The sequence below is a fragment of the Eptatretus burgeri genome, chromosome 12, assembly GCF_056783735.1.
Source record: "Eptatretus burgeri isolate ZD-2024b chromosome 12, Ebu_testis_v1, whole genome shotgun sequence".
NCBI lineage: Eukaryota > Metazoa > Chordata > Myxini > Myxiniformes > Myxinidae > Eptatretus > Eptatretus burgeri.
In genome coordinates, this window is record NC_140972.1 from 34,478,064 (window position 1) to 34,494,687 (window position 16,624).

Genomic DNA, 16,624 nt, shown 5'->3' on the forward strand with positions numbered 1-16,624 from the left:
TCACACGGTCTCATGGCTGGGACACGTGGCTCCCTTTGGCAGGCACGACCCTCTGCCGAATCTCCCGCTATGGCACCCCCGGGCACTACACTGCCTCCGAGCCTACCAGCTCCCTAACACCGGGGAGTGCCCCCCCATGGCACCTCCCCTGAAACGCACACGTGGCAGGCTGGCTTCCCGGGCCCCTTTCCGAGGGTCACCCATGCCCACAACACTGCCCACGCGGCTAATGGCGCCCCGGGCCCCCGCACCAAGCAGGCGCACCCGTGCCCACTACTCTATCCCGGCCCCCCATGGGCCCTTGGCCTACCGCGGCCGACTAGCCTGGTGCCCGGGGTACCCACTCAGCGATACTCACCTTTCGCAGCCACGCTCCCAAGCCCGTCAACAGGGCTCCTGCACCCCTCCGAATGGGTCTCGAGCCTACTTTCCCACCAACAACAAAACGACCTCCATTTTTCAATTTGACTAACCCCCTAACTCACTTTATACTGACCCCGGGGTCCCTTGGGCGGGAGTCACTCCTCCCCCCAATCACTCATTGCACCATGCATTCCCCATTCACTCCACTCACACAGACCCGCTGGCCTCACTCACTCACCAAGCACATGCTTCCAATCCACTCACCAACTCTTCAACACACTCACCGCTGAACTCTGCCATCCTTCTATCTGCATCCCCTAACTAACTCGTGCTCCCACGTCGTCCCTTAAACTACAGCACGTTCCTTTTAACACTACGTAGCTAAACTACGTCCCCTCTACACATTCACTGTCTGGCACTGTCTCCAAATCAATCATTTTATTTCCCAACCTAAATCTGGCTACAATCCCTCAAACTAATCCATTCCACGGACTCCATGAGGACTTACCCCTGCCCCATGGAGTCGGTCTAGCTAAGCTAACCCTTCCCCCTAACTAGTTTCCATCCTGTGCCCCAGGTAAGGGGGTCTTCCCTCCTTGCCCAGGAATCCTGTGCACCCGAAAGTGAGGCTTGCTGTTTTTTTTTTTTCATGCGCAGCAACTCAGAGCTCGCGCACTTTGCACCTGCCCGTGACGTCATGCAGCTGCACGTGTACCTCGTCCCTCCTTGGACGGTACCATCCGGCCGGGATACCCCTCCTGCCGGATTCCAACCCCACGTGCAGCCATGACGTCACCGTGCGCATAAAAAAAACACAAGCCCCACGTCTCGAGGGGTTCCCCACGCGAACACATGTGCTTTGCCCGGTGGAGCTTAACACACACGATCGCGTGGAGAACCCGTCCGGTCCAAATCCGTAATCCTGCCTAAACTTTGTCCGTCCGCGGGATCGGCAAATCCACCGCGTGCGTTTCCGGACCGGGACTTCACTCTCGCAAGCGAGCACGTGGTGGCCTCGTGCGTTGCACAGCACGGACCGCGTGCTCACTGCTGGGTGAACCCGGCACGGTCCCCGAAACAACTACAGCCGCTACTCGGCTTTCGTTTCTCCCATGTCGCCGTCTCCGTCTCCATTCAACCCACGCACACCTGCGTGTTACGACGCACACAGTCCACTCCATCACATTCACACCGGGAGACGCGGCTGCGTGCTCCCGCATGCCAACCGACATCTCCCTCACATACCGCTCTCTCACACACACGGTCTCCCTTGCACACAGCGACCTTGCACACGGCCGTTCACTCACGCGTGCCTCACTACTCACACAAACCATACTACTCACACACGCGGGGGAACTCAACCGCTGTGCCTCATCCACACACCGTGCCTCACTCATACACGCGGGGGCACTCAACCGCGGTGTCTCATCCATACTCCGTGCCTCACTCACACACGGTGCCTCACCCACACACGCGGGGGCACTCAACCGCGGTGCCTCACTCATACAGGCCGTTTCACTCACACCCACGGCCTCTTCCACACACGGTGCCTCATCCACACACGGCGTGCTGGGAAGCACGTACTCTGGCACCATCGCCACCACACCACTCACACGGGGTCGCTTCCACACACGGGGACGCACTCACACCTTGCACCACACACACAGGGACAACCACACTGGGGATTCGTGTCCCCACAAGGGTCTCCGGGGCCTCTATACCCCCCAAGCTTTCCGTGCACCCGTTCACAGCACTCGTCCCCTCAACCTCGCAAAGCACGACCGAACTCACCTGGTCGTGACTCGCCTCAAGGGGGCATACTCCCTCCCCTCGTTCCTGGAGGAGGCCATCCAGGTGCTCGCACTGGGTCTCCACCCAGTCCACCAGCTCACCCCCATTATCCTCCACTACCTCCGTGTGTGTGTGTGCATCACTTACCCCGTCTTCATCGTGTAGTCTTCCCTCTATCGTTCCCATCTCCCGTGTCTCTGCCAACTCTTCACCCTTTACCTCCCTTGTCTCAACTATTATTTCCGTTGTCGTCACCTCGTGTCTCGTCTCACACGTTTTGGTCTCCCCATTTAATTTTTCCCTTTTGGTCACCGTCGATTCTTCTGTCACGACCCTCGTCCAACACGCCCCCCGAATTATTTTTTTACCCGCCTCCACCGCGGGCCTGTCAGCCGTTGCACCCCCTTCCAGCTCGTTTGCTTCCACACGTGGAGTCGCCATTCCCAGCTCCCTGGTCACGGCCTTCATGCCCGCCTGCAGGCATCGGCCCATGTTCTGCGTCTCACCCCGTAGTTCTTTCATTTCTTCCCTCATGTTTGCTTCCATTCCGTTTATTTGCTTGTTCATTTCGTTTTTCATTTAATTTGTGTTTGTATCCATCTTTTCGTTCATGCCTTTCATTTCGTTTTTCATATTCGTATCCATCTTTTGTGTATTCGCATCCATTTGCTTGTTCATGTCTTTCATTTCGTTTTTCATATTCGTATCCATCTTTTGTGTATTCGCATCCATCGTCGTTTTCACTTCATTCATTTGCTTGTTCATGTCTTTCATTTCGTTTTTCATTGCCGCCAGCATGGCGCATAGCTGGGCCATGTCGGGTGCGCTTGAGTGAGCCGTTTCGGCAGGGGTTGGGGAAGGGTTTTGGTGGAGAGGGGGGGGGTGTCATACACCGCGGCCGCTGCCGCACCCATTTCGGGCTCTGGGTTCAGTTGGGCGAGTCCGTGTTCCTGCACAATCAACATTTCCTGCACGGGGATTCCATCCTGGACCATGGATCCTACACATTCTACATCCATTTCTAATACCCCCGGCTCCCGCTCGCCTTGAGACGCCATCTTGCTTCTCGTGAAGGGTTAATTTCGCTCGCTCGTAATTTGGAGGGAATCGGGGGTCGCTTCTCTCACCCCTGGACCGATTCCCGTGAATTTAGCCGGAGACAGGAGAGCCCGTTTTCCTGTTCTCCGATACCAGTGCCGCGAGGAGGGCGATGAATTTGTATCGCACGACCTGACACCAGTGTTGCAGTATTCGCGCCCGCCGGCGTGCTGACGGCCACGTAACTCGAATCGCGGCACGTCGCCCACCGGACGGACAATCCAGTCGTGACCCTCTCGGACTAACGCCGGGAACCAGTCACGGGTGGACCTTTCGGTCTCACCGCGATCGAGCCAATCAGCCCCCGCGTGGGATAGGGTTGCTCGCCAAATTCGACCTACCTAAGTACCCACGCGGAGGGTAGACTGGGCGATCGCACCTCGCCGCAGGTCGACTTCGGACACGGGCCACTTAAGCGACCCGTTCCGTACTATCGGGATAACCGAGCGGTGTTATCGTCGACCTCGACGGTTCGATTAATTATCGGGCGTATTCAGCCCACTACCAACCCTTTACGTGAAGCAAGATGAGGATTCAATGGAGGAAAAGACGAAGCGAAGCGGGAAACAGTTCAACACAAAGCACATTTATTCGCGGCACACGGGAAGCACACATATACAATTCCACCAAATGCACACAGAAAAGAAAAACACAATGCAATTTACACAAAAAGCAAATGTAAAAGCGAAAACACAATGCAGAGCTAATACCGACTACCGAGCACACGGCAACACTTATACAATTCTACTTCACAGACGGCGCCGACAACACATACCCAAAACCAAGGAAAAGAATACCCTCAAGGATGAGGCGGGCCTGAGGTCGAGACCGGGTCGGGCCTACCCGTCTGGTGATGAGACGCGGAGCGGCGATGGTGCCTCAACTCCGCGGGCCTCGCGGGCAGTGTCTGGTAGGGGGTGGGAAAGGGGCCCCCTTGGTCGCACTATCTCAGCGCGGGGGAAACAGGAGGGGGTTGCTGATGCTCGGGGTATAGAGGATTTTTATTATCCCGCGACGAGCGTCTCCACCTCAGCCAGGTCGCGCTGTCGGCCTCCCTGGGGTGCAGCTCCCTGCACGACGCGAGCACCCCCTCGTCTGCCCTCGCCGCCTCTCCACAGCTCCGTCCCCTCCGCTCCGACTCCAACGCACACGACGACCAGCTCCTTCTTGCCAACTCCACCGCCCGCGAAGTCTTAACTCTCTGTTCTCGACTCTCCTACTCACTGGACTGACGAACACGGTCGCTTTTTATCAGCCCCGTAGCTTCGCCCTCTCATCTTTGACCCCCTCCCTTCGACCTTTCACCTCGCTCCCCATTGGCCCGAGAAAAAGTGGGCGTGAATGCTTTTTGATCCATAAATTTGCATATATCGATCGCCCTCCAACGCCCTGGGGGCGGGGCCAATTCGCCCCTCGCTCACCGATTGGACGGCAAAAAGTGGGCGTGTGTCGTTTTTGATCCGTTTTTGAAGCACAAAATCCGTGATTTTGTACACGCTGTTCGGCGCGCGCCCTGCACGAGTCCAACACCGGTACCCACAGGCGGCGCAAGAACGGTGGCGATGCGACGGTTGCGAGGTGTGACGTGAAGGTCGTGGCGGTTGTGGTGAAGCGGTGGTTGGTGGTGGTAACAATGGCGGTTGGTCCAAATTAAAGATAGTAAAAGAAAAACGGCTATCCTGAAGAGTCGCAGCACGCATAAATGACATGTATTCCCACTAGACAACGGGTTTGGGCCTAACTACACATGTACTTACCGAGATATCTCACCTAAGGGACCTGAATGGTGGTTTGCGAATTTGGTAACCACAACAATACATTCCCCATGCTCAACCCCATTGTCCCTCCCTGCCTCTACGTGTGTGTGCTCGTCTTTCGTTTCATTTAATTCGTCTCCCTCTACTGGTTTCTCCGTCTCCGTCACCTCGTTTATTATTTCCGTTTCTTCCTGGCTCTTCGTCTCTGTTAATTTCTGCCTTTTCGTCCCCATCACCTCTTTTAATTTCTCCGTCACCCCCTCGTGTCCGAGTTTAGACGTCTCCCCATCAATTATGACGTTGCTCGTCCCCTCGCCCTTAGGGACTCTGAGCTTGGTTGTGGGGGCAGTTCCTGCATGGGGGTGGTATCCTGGACCACTACCTCACTACCCACCTGCCTCAGCTCGTCTTGGCTTGCCATGTCATGTGTTGGGAAGATAATTTAAAATGCTCGTAATTTGGGGGGGGGCGGGGGGTCGCTCCCTTCACCCCTGATCCGGATGCGTGAATTTCGTGGAGACGGAGGGGTTCGAATCCCACTCCGGACACCAATTTGTTGCGGATTCGAACCTGTCAATTTTGTTAATGGAGGCGGAGGGGTTCGTATCTCCGTGACTTGACACCAATTTGTTGCGGAGCTGGGTATCGATCGCGAGCTCGACCGCCAGATGGAGTGGGAGGGTCGACTCTACCGAACACCCGGAATCTAGATCGTACCTCTTGGAAAACTCCGACAGGTACGGGTCCCTTACCGGACTGTGAATCCTCAATAATTCCACCACGTGGTACAGGGTTATTTGCCAATCTTCAAATACCTAGAGATCCACGTGGTGAGTTACCGAGTATTCACACCCTCGACGGCCCTCGTACGAGTCGAGCCGTTAGCGTGCCCGACCCGTGCGCAACCCGAGTGGATGGTACCGAAGTTCCGTGGGTCCAAATGTACATTTACAGCGGCAACAGCCTTTATAATTCACCAACACGCGCCATGCTAAGCCAATGGAAGAAACACAGCAACGAACTGATACATTTAACAAATGTATTTATTTATAATGGGGGAAAGGGGGCAGCACGCAAGAAGCAGTTATCTGACTATAGAGATGCACATATGTACAGCAAAGATCACTTAAACAATTCCTACTTACAGACGGGCCCACACTCAGACGTACATCCAAAGAAACGGACCCAAAATGGTCTTTATTATCCCTTCAGCTCAGAGGGAAGTCGAGCTGAGGGACGAGAAAGTCGCAGGCTACCTGGCCGCGCCGCACCGCTCGACGTCCGCACCTTCCCGGAGCACCAGTCGGCCAAGAAGGTACCAGGGCAGCCAGACACAGACCACGCCAGCCACAAGACGAGCCGAGAACCAGAGCACGCCAGCGACGAAATGCCTTTCGCCCAGCCTCGAGAAATCCGTTTTGAATGGCGCAAATTCTTCCTCTCCGAGCTTCAGCAGATCCCCACGCTCGAGCAGATTCACACGCTCGAGCAGATTCTCACGCTCGAGCAGATTCTCTCGATTCTTTCCTCTCCGTTCCTTTTTATCTCTCTCGGGCGCGGTTCGCTCAGGCGTGGCTCGCTCTCGGGCATGCCGCCAAGCGAACCGGTTTATGACCATATCTGGGAATGGAATTCCATCCCCGAACGAATTCCGAACATGCCCGCATTCCAGCGAGCACGCGGAGAATGCCGGGAGCAGAGGGTTGTCGCTCTGAGAGCGATGATGACGTTGTTGTTGTCGTTGGAGATGTGGGAGCCGTAGTTGTTGTTGTGAGTGATGTAAAAATCCTAACTATTTAAATAACTCACAGTGCATGTACATTTATTCACCCCTTAAACGAGGGACGGGGACCCTAACTAAAAACACATACTTACCGATATAACTGTTCTATAGGACCTGTATGTTGGGTGCTCATGGCTTCCAGATTTGCAACAATACTTCACAAAAAAAGTGTCCAGTACACATGCATTGGGATGATTGCAATTGCATTACCCTCTTTGCTCTGCGGGGTACATTTTAATAGAGTTGTGCTGACAGGTATGACTGGCGTCACCCATTATGCCAGGAGTTTGTACAAGACCATAAGATCTCCAAACTTACCGAATATACACTGTGTTGAATAGATTGAAATACTCCCCCCCCCCCCCAACCACCTCCAAGGAAGCCTCCAATTCAGTCTTGATCTTTTAAAGAATGTATCTGAAAAATTTGCTTTCACAAAATCAGCATGGAAGTTGTTGTATATACTGATAGTATTGTACTATATTTGACATTGTCTAATCTTGCATTTTTTTGTCCTTCCAAAATAAGGGCGCAAATGCTGTGGCCTCCCAGTCATCAATGCTGAATATGGAACATGGGGTTTCTCGTGCCCGACTCACTCAGGTAATACCCTGTCAGCACACTTGTAAAAGCTAAATGGAGAAATTTCTCAACTTCTGAGAAAGCAGTGCATTGCAAAACAAGAAAGAGCAATCAGAGATTGCATAACCTCGCCAGGACTTGTTTTGTGTGGTGTTTGTGTTTGTGTACCGAACAAGCAAAAAGTAAAGATGACGTCATCAGGAGGACCCTGGATAGAATTCGGGTTTCAACTGCTGCTCTTCTACCCTCTAACGTCTAACCCATCCAGGCACAACCAATTGAGCCTCATTCCAAAAAATAAAAAACACAGATTCAAAAAATTAAATAATTCTGGATTGCAGACGATGCGTCCGATCAGGTTGAAATTTAAAACTTGTCTTCCCCATCACTGCTGGATCATAATTATGGTTTCACGGCGATCGATGAAGTGGTTCAAGAGAAATGATTTTTAAAAGATTTTCGTTCAATCCACTATGACTGCCAGGCCATGTGACCTATCAATTATTTGTGAAAACTCTGGTTTCTCCAAGGCTTAGGGAACGTGTGTGAAGTTTCACTTCAATCTGTCCAGCCGTTCTGGAGAAGGTTTTTGAAGGTTTTAGGGTAAAACCAATATGGCTGCCAAACCATGTGACCTCTGAAATCACAGCTTGGGAACATTTTGTTCCTCATGGATAAGCGGTCATATCTGTAAAGGTTTGCCTCGATCTGTTCAACTGTTTTGGAGATTATTGAAGGTTAAAACAAAAAAAAATGGCTGTCAAACCACATTACTAAAACAGTTGTTTTTACAGCCATTTTCCCCTGGTGAGCAGGGGTTAGCTTTTTGCAGGCTCCATGCAATCATGGTTCCCTTCTTGAGGCAATGTTTTATGGCCGGATGCCCTTCCTGACACCAACCCTGGTCGCCTTTTATGACACAGGGATATGGTACACTTATTCTAACCGGGCATACACTCAGGCCCCCCTAACAAACGGACGCCAACGTTGTCAGACGGTATGAAAACCCGTCATTCTTGTTACAAAAACAGCTAAAATTGATGAGAAAGTGGCCGAAATTGAAACCAATACAGTGATTACGGTCGCAATAGCAGATATAATGGAAACCAACACGTTTATTCTACACATAAGAACGGTCGTGACCGGACAATCCCGAAATAGATTGGTGGGGAACGGAAGCAAGATTGGTTATTTCCGTCGCAAAACGTCCTAGAGCGAAACAAAAGCGGTTCATTCCAGTTACTGTTGTGCGAACAAGATGGCGGATGCAGTAGAACGACCTGTTACGGTATGTAAATTTTTAGTGCTTGTGCCTCGAACATAAATGTAATATAGATAATATATATTGGGTAGTACCTGATGTAGTTTTAACAATTTATTGAACCGAATTTTGTTGTGATGATAATGTTTGGTTTGCCTGTATTTCGAGCCCCCGAGTGAAGGATCGCTAGTTGTGTTTGCCCAGTTCAACATAGGGGATCGTGTATGGGATCTTTTTACAGTTTTTACTTCATATTAACTTTGTTATTTTATTGGAATTTGCAATTTATTATTACTATCAAATTTTACCTCGTGCAAATATAAACGATCAATCGTCACTGATCGCTGCAGCACGGGGGCACGAATTGCACGAAATGTCAGCCACACATTAAGTCAAGAGGGCGCATTTATTGCTGCTTGTATAATATCCCGTACCACAAACGGGTTTTCATTAACCGACATGATATATTCAAGGCAGACTACATTAAAGTTAACTTACCATAACTTCAAGAACTTTTCAAGCCGCCATGTTTTCCACGTTATGGTCTTATGAGAGCGACAAAGGGATGACCTATGACATCACATGTGTAAACCTTTTGCTTCTCATGGATAGGCAGTCATACATGTAAAGTTTCACTTTGATCTGTTCAGCCACTTCTGAGAAGATTTTTGAAGGTTTAAAGAAAAGAAAAAATCAAGATGGCTGCCGAATCACGTGACCATTGGCGTCTTCAAAAAATTTTTCTGTGGACGATTTTATCCCTAGATGACCCTCAAAAATGTTCATGCTGATCAGATGCCGCGTTCTACATATGCAATTATGACATAAAAAAAATCGCACGTATTCCTCAGATGGACTTGTCATGTGCCAAGTTTCAATTTTTTCCTTGGTGCTGTTTTAGAGAAACAGAGATCCAAAGTTTTTTTTCCCCGTTTTTCCAATATGGCTGCCACACCACGTGACCTTTGACATCATAATTATCATTAAAACATTCTACAAGCAGTTGCGGAGAAAAAAAACCACACTCACATTCTGTGTGGACAAACAAATAAATGAAAAATCACTCGTAGAGCGACACTTGGCAAAACAGAACAGAGTAGAACGGCACTCGGAAGAGCGCATACCTCTGCCAGGCTGAACAGTTTATGTTTAGTATCCCACTGATTGGCTGGATCTGAACCAAAATCTAATCCGCTTGTTCTTGTCACCTAACCAACTCATCCACCTAGTTTTGTCATAACTTGTCCACAACTTGTTGAGACATAATGATGTCTACATAGTTTTTGACCCTATCTATCAGTTTTTAGAAATTATGCCTGTGTTGACTTTTTGACCTTAAAAACAAGTGATTTTGAATTCGTTGACCTGATATGCAATTCTTGTTCAAATTTCAAGTCAATCGAATGAAAATTGAGGATTGTAGAAAGTGCACCTAAGTTGTTGAATTTTGGCCTATGCTGACGTTTTGGCATATGCTGACCTCAAAAAGAATTGGTGGCTGTATTCAGTGAGCTGATATGAAAATCCTGTTTCAAATTTCAAGTCAATTGGATGAAAATTGAGGATTTTAGAAATTTGGCCTATGTTGACCTTTTGGCCTGTTTACCTCAAAATTAATAAATGGTTGAATTCAGTGACTTGATATGCAAATGCTCTTCTAATTTCCAGTCAATGAGATGAAAATTGAGGATTTTAGAAAAGTTTGCCCAAATTAGCCTTTTGGCCGATGTTAACCTCAAAAATATTTGAGGTTTGAATTCAGTGAGCTGACATGCAAATGTTCTTCAAATTTCATGTCAAGCGGATGAAAATAGCCTTTTGGAAACCTTTTTAAAAATTGGCCTATTTTGTGTTGACCTTATGGCCTATATTGACCTTTTGACCTATGTTAACCTCAAAAATAATAGGTGGTTGAATTCATTGACCTGATGTGCAAATCCTGTTCAAATTTCAAGTCAATCAAATGGAAACTGACAATTTTAGAAATTTGGTCCATGTTAACCTTTTGGCCTATGTTGACCTTTTGGCCGATATTGACCTCAAAAATAATAGGTGGTTGAATTCATTGACCTGATGTGTAACTCCTCTTCAAATTTCAAGTCAATTGGATGAACATTGCCAATTTTAGAAATTGGGCCTATGTTGACATCAAAAATAATAGTCGGTTGAATTCAGTGACCTCATAGCCTGGTGTTTGCTTAGTGGTCCTCGGGTCCTGAGTTCAAGCCCCATTGGGCCGCTGTATTAATACACCAGGAGGTTGACTCAGCCTGTCATCCTTTTGAGGTCGGCAAAATGAGTACCAGTGCACTGGTAAGGGGGACACTGCATCAGCGGCATAGCCGCGTCCCAACTAATGATGCAACTAGCAGCCACAGGCTGCACTCGATAGAGAGAGAGAGTGACCTCATATGCAAATTCTCTTCAAATTTCAAGTCGATCGGATGAAAATTGAGGACTTTAGAAATTTAAAAATGTTGTTGACCTTTTTCCTATGATGACTTTTTGACGTCAAAAAAGAAAGAGGATTCTGTCGGACCACCAACTCCACCATTTGGTGAAGTTTCATGACGATCGGTTTAAAATTGCGACCTGTAGGCAATTTAAAGCTGAGCGGACAGATAAACAAACGGAAGTGATCAACATACTTATCAAAGAAAAAATTGTTTTTTGCCAAGTAACAAACAAACGGACCCAAATGCAATCCCCTTTCCTCTAGCGAGGGTAACAACTGTAGGCACTTGGAAAGATTCAGTGTTTAAAAGTTGGGAGATGATTAAAAATGAATACATAAAGTGATTGTGTGTGTGTGTGTGTGTGTGTGTGTGTTTTTATAGAGGGAAAAAGGTACATCCAACTTGATGTATTCAGGTAGTCTGTCAATAAACAAGCGAGAGCACAACCCACTGTCAGGTGACTTTTCACACACTTCCCAGGAATCACTATGTCCGCTTTTATTCCCAAGGTGTGGCCATTCATTTCTGGTCACGTATCAGTGCGAGCATCCGATTGAGAACTGACCAAACAGTCAAAACAGTGGTGAATTTGTCGAAAGGATAAGAAACATCAAAGATGGTTGCTATTGGCCATGAGAATCCAGGAAGATTTGACGATGGTATCTTTCGATGTGGTTTCACTCTTTACCAATGTCCCAGTTGATCTGGCAGCGAGTGTCACACTTGATCGATTGGAAAATGGCCTGTCAGAGCAGCCAATTAACGCCAGAGGATATTGCTGGTTTAGTGGAGACGTGTCTAAGTTGCACGACCTTCGTTTACAACACATTGTCAAGAAATATTTGGCACAACTGTGGGTTCACCGATCTCTGTGGTTGTGGCTAACCTTGTCAGGGAGGAACTCAAGCAAAGGATCAGAACTGAATCCCACAATACTGGAAAATGTATGTGGATGATATTTTCATCATTATGCATAGGGACATGATAGACAATAATCTTCAGCAACTTGGCGGAGTCTTTCCCAACATCATTTTCACAACAGCGATTGAAAAAGCGATTAAATTGACCATTTTGGACAGAGAAGTCTCCTGAAAAGAGATGGCCCCCTAACTATGTCAGTACACAGAAATCAACCTGCACTAACATATTGCTCGATTTTAACTCTTGTAACCCAATCACCCACAAATGCAGTGCAGCACACACCTATGGCAGCTCGAGCATGGTTTGTGTCATTTTCCAAAGACAATGGAATGAAAGAAATATGATAAATAAGAGGAGAGCTGCCGAATAATAGGGAGAGTTGAAGGGATACTTCAGGTCAGGTCAGGTTAGGTATGGGAGCATGCGCCAGAGCAGCGCTTCGCTACGTCCACTTTCCGGCGGTACTCCAGGGGTCTCCGCATGACCATCCCCCAGGCAGATGCCTGGCCCATCCCCATCTCCTTTAGATGTTGTTCAATCTTCTGCAACCATGAAGCACGTGATCGGCCCATTGGCCTCCTCCACTCACGAAGCTCCCTCGCTGAGAGAATCTGGTGAGCAGGATCAGCATCAGGAAAACGAGCCACATGTCCATACAGCTGCAGCTGACGCTCATGTCCATCTCTCAGCAACCGCCCGCTGCACACAAAGTCCAACCAGCGATAGCCAAGGATTCTCCGAAGAGACCTGGTACCAAAGGAATTAAGTCTCTGTCTCAGATCCCTGGTCAGAGTCCAAGTCTCACATCCATCGTGCAAGACTGGAAGCACCAAGGACTTAAAGACTCGGACTTTAATCCTCATGCATAGGCACCGATAGTGCCGTACCCCATGATTCAGTGAATCCATGACTCCCCAGGCCTGACCCAGATGTCTGTTGACCTCTGACTCACAGCCAGCAGAGACATGAATATCACTGCCAAGGTAAGTGAATCTCTCCGTGACCTCAACGTCCTCACCACAAACAGGTCAGACAGGATAGCAGTATCCAAGATGTCATTGAAAGCCTGGATATTAGTTTTAACACATGAAAGCCGTAATCCCAGCAGCTCCGACTCCTCATTCAGCACCTTGAGGGCCCCCAAAAGGATATCGAGAGTCTCCGCAAAGATGACTGCATAATCTGCGAAATCAAGGTCAGAGATCTTGACATTCCCAAGTGATGCACCAGAGCTTGATCTCTCTGACATTCTTCCTTGAATCCAGGCATACAAGTGCTGAAAAGAGTGGGGGCCAGTACACACCCCAGTACATCTGGGAATAAATAAGTCAGAGATGGTATCACCACATCTCACAGCACTCTCAGTACCAGAGTATAGTTCAGACATCAGATTGATCAGTTTTGGTGGCACCCCACGAAGACCAATAATTCTCCAGAGGGCATCCCGATTCACTGAATCAAACGCTTTACAGAGATCAACATAGGCTGTGAGCAGCCCCTGCCGAAACTCTCGTCTGCGTTCGATGAGGTCCTGAAGAGCAAGGTTACGGTCAATCGTTGACTTCTTTGGTGTAAAGCCTGACTGCTCTGGACGAAGGGATGTACTCAGTTTAACCCAAGGAGACCGCCATCTGGTGGACAACACCTCAGCACCACCCCAACACACACTACCGCAATCTGACCCGGGAAGGTTACCCCGTGGTTTCCCTCCTATCATCAAAGATTGGGGGTCCCGAAGGCTTTGCCCCAATCTCATCATCCGGTGAGCTGCCCTGCGAAGGGCAGCTGCACAGGAGGTACTCCCACAGAGTGGGTTTTCAGATTTTTTTTGCTTTTGGAATGATTTGTGGAATGAAGGGTTTTACGGTGGCCGGAGTGCAAATCCTGCCACCAACCTCCTAATCAAAAGTAACCGAACTGCAGGAGGATGTCCGCAGACACAATTGAGCACTAGATATGGATGGCCGTTGGTTCACAAGGAGCTCCACTGCCCTTTGGCAGGTTTTGTTCTTCATCTTGCTGGGTGTGCAAGTCATACACCCTCCTCACCAAGAAACGTGGTGGGGGAGATGGTTTAGTCACCGACAATCCGACCATGGAAGAGGTTAGTACAGGTTTGCATGGTACCTGTAGCAAGTCACAGATCTAATCGAATCTGACCTGACCTGACCTGACTGGATACTTCCCAGCCCCCAAAAAACCCGAATGCAGTGGAGCCATACACATTTGGACCCTATGCTGCTGAATTGCCCAGGACTTTCAGAAAGGATTGGCAAGATAGTATGCAGTGCACAGATCGGTATAGCATATGAATCTTTACGCATTATCCATAATGTCATCTCCAAGTTAAAAGACACAAGATCTCAACTGGTGAAAAATCAGAAGTAGTGAACTATTCCACATGAAGGGACCGTGACAAATTCTACATTGGTGAAACTGAAAGGGATTTGAAATAAATGCTAAACCACATGATAGAGCATTTATTTGGCTTGGGAAGGTGACAGTCAGCTTTCATGCTATGACTTACAGTCAGGTGCCAAATTTGACCTGGATGGGACTCATGTCCTAGAAAGGACTTCCAATAAATGAAATGGATTGATTCTCGAGGTGTGTCACATCAAGGGCCACGAGAGGGTAGTCTAATTAGTGTTCATGAATTACTACAGTGGATTCTGGAACTCCCGGGAAGGTTTGTGATGAAAAAAAAATGTTTAAAAATTTTTTTTATGGTTACATGGGCACACGTGGCGAAACTGCAAATGCTAACTTGTGACGCTGATTACACTGAACAACAAAAATTTTTTACTGGAGATGTGTAAAGTGATTTAGACTAATTTGGGTATGCTGATTTCAAAAATCATAACCGTTTTGCTGTATCACGTCAGGATTTTCAGTAACAGAAATATTCCCATTGCCTAGAAGTCAGGATTTCAATGAAATTTACAAAAATTCATTTATTCATTTATTTCATCATGAATGCTTCAAAATTATAGAAATTACAGAAAAACTCCACTAGAATGTAATTAAAAATGCTTTAGGCATTTGGCTTTGCGTTTGTGCTGCTCTGTGTCAGTTTCACGATGCAGGAACCAGCAGAAATCGCCCATCATGTTCGGGTTGTGCCGCCCTTGGTAACGCGTCTCCATGAGTGAAATCTCTTGGTGGAATCGCTCGCCGTGCTCGTCCGAGACTGCTCCCAAGTTGTCAGGGAAGAAGTTCAGGTGCTGGTGTAGGAAATGGATTTTCAGGGACATCCTGGAGCCAAGTTTCCTGAAGGACTCCAGCAGCTGCTGCACTATTTCTTCATAGTTGTCCGCGCGCTCGTTCCCCAAGAAGTTGTCCGTCACAGCTTTGAAGCTCCTCCACACTGCCAGCTCTTTGGGGTTTAGAGTTGTCGGAAAAGTTTCGTCCTTCATAATCTGTCGGATTTGCGGTCCAACAAAGACACCAGCCTTGATCTTGGCCTCCGACAAGGTGTTGCCAAACTTTTCCTTGAGGTATGAGAAAAAGCCTTGAGGCTTGAGGAAAAACCCACGCCCATTCAGATCCATTGCCCGTACAAAACTTTTCATCAAGCCGAGCTTTATGTGGAGTGGTGGAAGGAAAACCTTGGCTGGGTCGACAAGGGCGACATGCTTCACGTTGTGTCGACCACGTACATGCTCTTTTCGCTCTTCCCAATCTTTCTTCGTCCAGTGATTCTTGTCGTCTCTGCTATCCCAGAGACAAAGGAAGCACATGTATTTCGTGTAGCCTGACTGCAGCCCTAACAACAACGCCACCACTTTCAAGTCTCCGCAGATGTGCCAGTTGAAGTCATTGTACTTGATGGAATCAAGCAGCTGCCGCATAGTCTCATAGGTCTCTGTCATGCCGAACGCGTGAGCCAGTGGGACTGATGGTTTCTTGTTGCCATTGTGGAGCAAAACAGCCTTCAAGCTGTTCTTCCCCGAGTCGATGAAGAGGCGCCAGTCTGCAGGATCGTGATCACACCCAAGTTCTTTCAACAGACCGTTGATGTCACTGCAGAATGTCATCGTGTCTTCCATCTCAAAGAACTCAGCCATGTCTCTGTGACGTGCTCTGAACAAGGATATCTTGGTGTTAGGTTCAAGTAGATTCCACTGCTGCAGCCTTGATCCAAGCAGCTCTGCCTTCGCCTTTGACAGCGAGAGATCTCTTACAAGATCATTTAAGTCTCCCTGGTTCAGAAGGTGTGATTCTTGAGTGTCGGGTTCAAAAGGTTCATCATCACCATCCTCTTCACCACTGCTTACAGCTATGTTCTGATCAGCTGGAGGTGTTGGAACGGGGTTCTCGTCATCATGAGGCACAGGTTTACGAGCAGAGACGCAGTCAGCGTACTTGATGTGACCTTTATTCTTCTTGTTGAAGCCGGCGATGCTTGAGCAGCAGAAATAACAATCATCATGATGATTCTGCGGCTCACGCCATATCATGGGCACCGCAAATGGCATGCTCGCGTGCTTGCCCACCAACCACTGAGTCAAGGTTGTGTGACAGCTTGTGCAGCAGATGTGTGGTGCCCAGCTCTGTTCTTGGTCCCCCACCTTACACCCGAAGTAGTGAAAGTAGGCGGCCTTCATTTTCA

At 48.5% G+C, this 16,624-nt stretch overlaps 1 protein-coding gene across 3 annotated transcripts in view; it reads left to right on the top strand.

Annotated features, from left to right (window-relative positions):
- Nucleotides 1–16,624, top strand: part of REC114 (REC114 meiotic recombination protein) — a 127,666-nt gene that overhangs the window by 98,873 nt on the left and 12,169 nt on the right. For all 3 annotated transcript variants that reach the window (XM_085850097.1, XM_085850096.1, XM_085850098.1), the window contains exon 5: nt 7,321–7,395. In XM_085850097.1, the coding sequence (XP_085706223.1) occupies nt 7,321–7,395 (75 nt within the window). The remainder of the gene's footprint in view (nt 1–7,320; nt 7,396–16,624) is intronic.